Source organism: Cannabis sativa, chromosome X (assembly GCF_029168945.1).
Source record: "Cannabis sativa cultivar Pink pepper isolate KNU-18-1 chromosome X, ASM2916894v1, whole genome shotgun sequence".
Taxonomy (NCBI): Eukaryota; Viridiplantae; Streptophyta; class Magnoliopsida; order Rosales; family Cannabaceae; genus Cannabis; species Cannabis sativa.
This window is the reverse complement of record NC_083610.1, coordinates 71,253,868-71,257,751: the sequence shown is the minus strand read 5'-3', so window position 1 is coordinate 71,257,751 and position 3,884 is coordinate 71,253,868. Positions and strand designations below refer to the sequence as shown.

At 33.3% G+C, this 3,884-nt stretch overlaps 1 protein-coding gene across 2 annotated transcripts; it reads left to right on the top strand.

Annotated features, from left to right (window-relative positions):
* On the top strand, positions 1 to 3,179 carry LOC115715654 (immune-associated nucleotide-binding protein 9-like). Of its 2 annotated transcripts, none has more exons than XM_061107034.1 (6): positions 1 to 155; positions 671 to 930; positions 1,016 to 1,293; positions 1,428 to 1,592; positions 1,673 to 1,807; positions 2,721 to 3,179. In XM_061107034.1, exons 2-6 carry the CDS (start codon positions 699 to 701, stop codon positions 2,919 to 2,921), a joined length of 1,011 nt encoding a protein of 336 aa, XP_060963017.1. In that variant the 5' UTR covers positions 1 to 155; positions 671 to 698; the 3' UTR covers positions 2,922 to 3,179. The 2 variants fall into 2 exon arrangements, with proteins under 2 accessions (XP_060963017.1, XP_060963018.1); XM_061107035.1 differs by having other exon boundaries at positions 146 to 326.
* The last annotated feature ends 705 nt before the right edge of the window (positions 3,180 to 3,884 follow it).

Below are 3,884 nucleotides of genomic sequence, written 5' to 3'. Positions count from 1 at the left end.
ATTACTTTTAATGAAAATTATAACCAATTATAAGAGGGCATATTACTCAATATCAAAATATAAATTTGTCATCCACTCTTCTAGATAAATACAAAACTTAGGAGACTTTCCTTTTAATTTGTTCACTTTATCGTTCGTAGCTATTATCCTTTCAAGTAAGGAATCTCTTCATCTGTATTTTTTATTTTCTCTTTTTCTTTTTCAATTCCTATTATTATTATTCATAACAAGTTTCAATCGTATGATCACTTAATCCGCCGTCGAATTTGCTTTACATATTTTTTTTCTGTGTTGCCGAGAAATTCAATATAGAACGATACACAAATGTATTTTTTTTTTTTTTTCAATTTTTTTGTTGAAAGGTTTTCTTTTTTGTTCAGATGGTTGTTTGTCATGTTGACCTAAGTGACTTATTTTACTAAATTTGAACGGCCGAGGAAACCCAGTACTAGCTTGGTGATTGTGTGTTGAATGATTGTTTTTTTTTTTTTTGCTTAACACCCCCAAATAATTTTGATTCCATTGTTTTCTGAATTCACCTGCGTACCTTTTTAACAAACAAATTTGGATTTAAGTGTTGGGGACTTTATTGATGCTATGAAGGGTGTGATAAGGTCTAAAATATGTATCTTTTCCCTAAAATTTATACAATATTTCTTATCGTACACAGGTAGGTGATCTGATCTGATTGTGTATTGATGGGTGGAAGTGCCATTGATGATGACTGGGAGCTTACCTCCCTTTCCAATGTGGTTCGTACTGTTGTGTTAGTAGGAAGAACAGGGAATGGAAAAAGTGCAACGGGTAATAGTATTCTTGGAAAAAAGGCGTTCAAGTCGAGGGCGAGTTCCTCTGGTGTAACAAGCACTTGTGAGTTGCAGAGAACTGTGTTGAGGGATGGCCAAGTTATTAATGTCATTGACACTCCTGGTATATTAAGATTTTAAGACTTTTCAAAAGTTTTGGTAGGCATTGTATTGTTTAGTCTAAGAACTTTATTGTTTTTCTGTTGTAGGGCTTTTTGATTTTTCAGCTGAATCTGACTTTGTTGGCAAGGAAATTGTGAAATGTATAAACATGGCTAAGGATGGGATCCATGCTGTGCTTGTGGTTTTCTCTGTTAGGACCCGCTTTTCACAAGAAGAGCAAGCTGCTCTTCGTAGTTTGCAAACTTTGTTTGGTACCAAAATTATTGATTACATGATTGTTGTTTTCACTGGTGGAGACGAACTTGAAGAAAATGATGAAACTCTAGAAGATTACTTAGGTCGTGAATGTCCCGAGCCCTTAAAGGTCAGCTGGAGATAATATTGTTGTGTCTTGGTTGTTTGGTTTGGCCTTGTTTACTTCTTCCTTTTACTCTATGTTTGCATGTCAAATGGAAAATCTAACATGTTTTGTTCTTTTAAAATATCTATATGATATAGGACATCCTCAGTCTGTGTGAAAATCGCCTGGTGCTTTTTGATAATAAGACTAAGGATGAAAGAAAGAGGGTTGGTCAAGTTCATCAGCTTCTCTCCCTTGTAAACAATGTCATAGCACAGAATGGTGGACAACCATACACAGATGAGATATTTACTGAAGTAAAGGTATTATCATTGTTGTGAACAAAGCATATTTGTTAATTATTTCATTAAAATTTCCTGATGCAACTGTATAAAATTGACAGCAAGGGGCTATGAAACTTCGTGATCAGCAAGAAGAGGTTAACTCCTTAAAGGGGTATTCTAAACGAGAAATATCTGACTTGAAGGAGCAGATGCATTTAGCATATGAAGAGCAGCTTAAGCGAATTACTGAGATGGTATATTATTTCCTAGCTATTTCTCCACTTCACCTGCATTATTGGGTGTTTGGATGTCTTGGTATTTATGTTTCTTTTCAACAAGTCTTTATTCTTTAAATGTGGACAGGCAGTGCCGCTTCACTATTATTTAATTGTACCATTTAAGACTACCTTGCTCCTAAAATCGTAGAATGGTACGGGTACGGCATACCAGTTTAGACCAAACATAATTTGTTATAACTTGATACAAAGAAATTAGTGGTGCGGGTTGTTAGGCCCTAGGATTAGTATGGTGTGCTAGCATATAATAAATAAGATGGGTATTTGAGTCTTTGAGTAGTTTTGAGTGAGAAATTACTATATATCTAGATAAGGGAATAGAGGGGGTATGCAATGTATTGAGTAAAATCTTTGCATCAAAGGGGCCTAAGGGCTCCTATTTTTTGTAGCAAGCTTTGCTCATACATTCAATAGCAATCTTCTACAATTTTCCTACTGTTTGGCTACTAATTTGCTACTGTTACTATTGTTGTTACTACTTGTTTGCTACTGGTTTATTGTGTTTCTATCATTTCTGCTGCTGTGTTTGTCTATCAGTTTGAGTAATTTGGCAGCAGGTTCTTATCATATTAGTATCCATAATTAGCTTAGTCATTTAATTTGCATTGCTATGACATGTGAAATGAATAATTCAAGCCAGAAGAAGTCTTGAAATTTCTAGACTTCATCATTGATATTTTCACTGTCTATTTGATTAGATGCCCTGTTTCACCATACTACTTGCTTTAGCGTTGGTATTTTTTCTCAATGCTGTCTATGATTCATAGCGTGGTTTAAATATGAGAAAGGTATCAATCATATTCTTTGTTAGGAATCGCTTGTTTTTTTATTTTCAGAGATTTTACTCACTCAAACTGAAATGGTTGAACAGGTCGAGTCCAGGTTGAAAGAGACAACTACGAGACTTGAACAACAATTGGCAGAAGAACAAGCAGCAAGACTCAGGGCAGAAGAGTTTGCACAGCAAGCTCAGAAGAATTCCAATGAGGAAATTCGTAAGCTTAGAGAGCATCTTGAGCTTGCACAGGAGGAGCTCCGTAAAAGAGGTGAAAATAAGTGTAACATCCTATGAAGCAGTAATGATTTAGTAAAAAGATATTTGGTTCTTCCTGGTAACGATTACTTAAAATCTTTCTTTTTTTCATATACTTGCCTTAGTAACTGTTGAAACATATTTTTGTGTGTGGGATTTTCTGGCATACAATATCGTCTCTTAAGTTAATATAGCAAAATGGTTTTATGTTTGTATTGAGACTTTGAATCTCTTGTTTGAGTTGTACAGCTACACTATCTATTTTAGTATATATATCATTTGGTGGTGTTCTCTGCTTCTCTCTCTTTTCTTAGTATTGGGAAATTATCATATTAATCTAAAGATGGAGTACATAATTTGATATTTGAAGGAATAGAAAAGCCTTTTGGAATGGGGGTCATGTTTGGTTTACATCAAAAGCAGTTAAAAAATAAAGAAAATATTATCTTTAGAAACACAATTTGATAGTGATGAAACCAGTCTTCTCTTTCACCAGCTATTTCATATTGCTAATTAATTATTTTTGTTGACCCTATTTCCAACTGGGGACAGTAAAGCAAATCATACCATAGTGTCACAAAATGGATAAATTTTGAACTAAATATAGTACTAATTCTTTTCAAGCTGAATTTTAATTTTGATTTTTTTTTTTTGAAGGAATAGAAAAGCCTTTTGGAATGTTATACGTTGCATATATGCTGACCAAGAGTTCATTTTCATGTGTACTTGATATTTATAATTGCTCAACCAAATTATGATATTTCTGAAGTTACAGCCTTAATAAGAATATGATAATAAATTTAGGAATATTGCTGTTGGATATTAGCGGTATCTAGTATTTTTTATTGGTAGTATTTTACGATTGGTTAGTGATATTTTTTAATTTTTTTTTTAGAATTATATGAGATTTAATACTTAATTACACTAATAAAGGTATAACATTGAGAAAGAGAGTGTTAGAGACCAATAATACCTTTTAACATTTCTCTAAATTTAGAGAAG

Excerpts from the sequence above, each read along its gene's own strand:
- LOC115715654 (XM_061107034.1), top strand. The coding sequence starts at position 699 with ATGGGTGGAAGTGCCATTGATGATGACTGGGAGCTTACCTCCCTTTCC. Across the intron at positions 931-1,015 it reads TAATGTCATTGACACTCCTG|GGCTTTTTGATTTTTCAGCT; the intron begins GTATATTAAGAT and ends TTTCTGTTGTAG. Across the intron at positions 1,294-1,427 it reads AATGTCCCGAGCCCTTAAAG|GACATCCTCAGTCTGTGTGA; the intron begins GTCAGCTGGAGA and ends TATATGATATAG.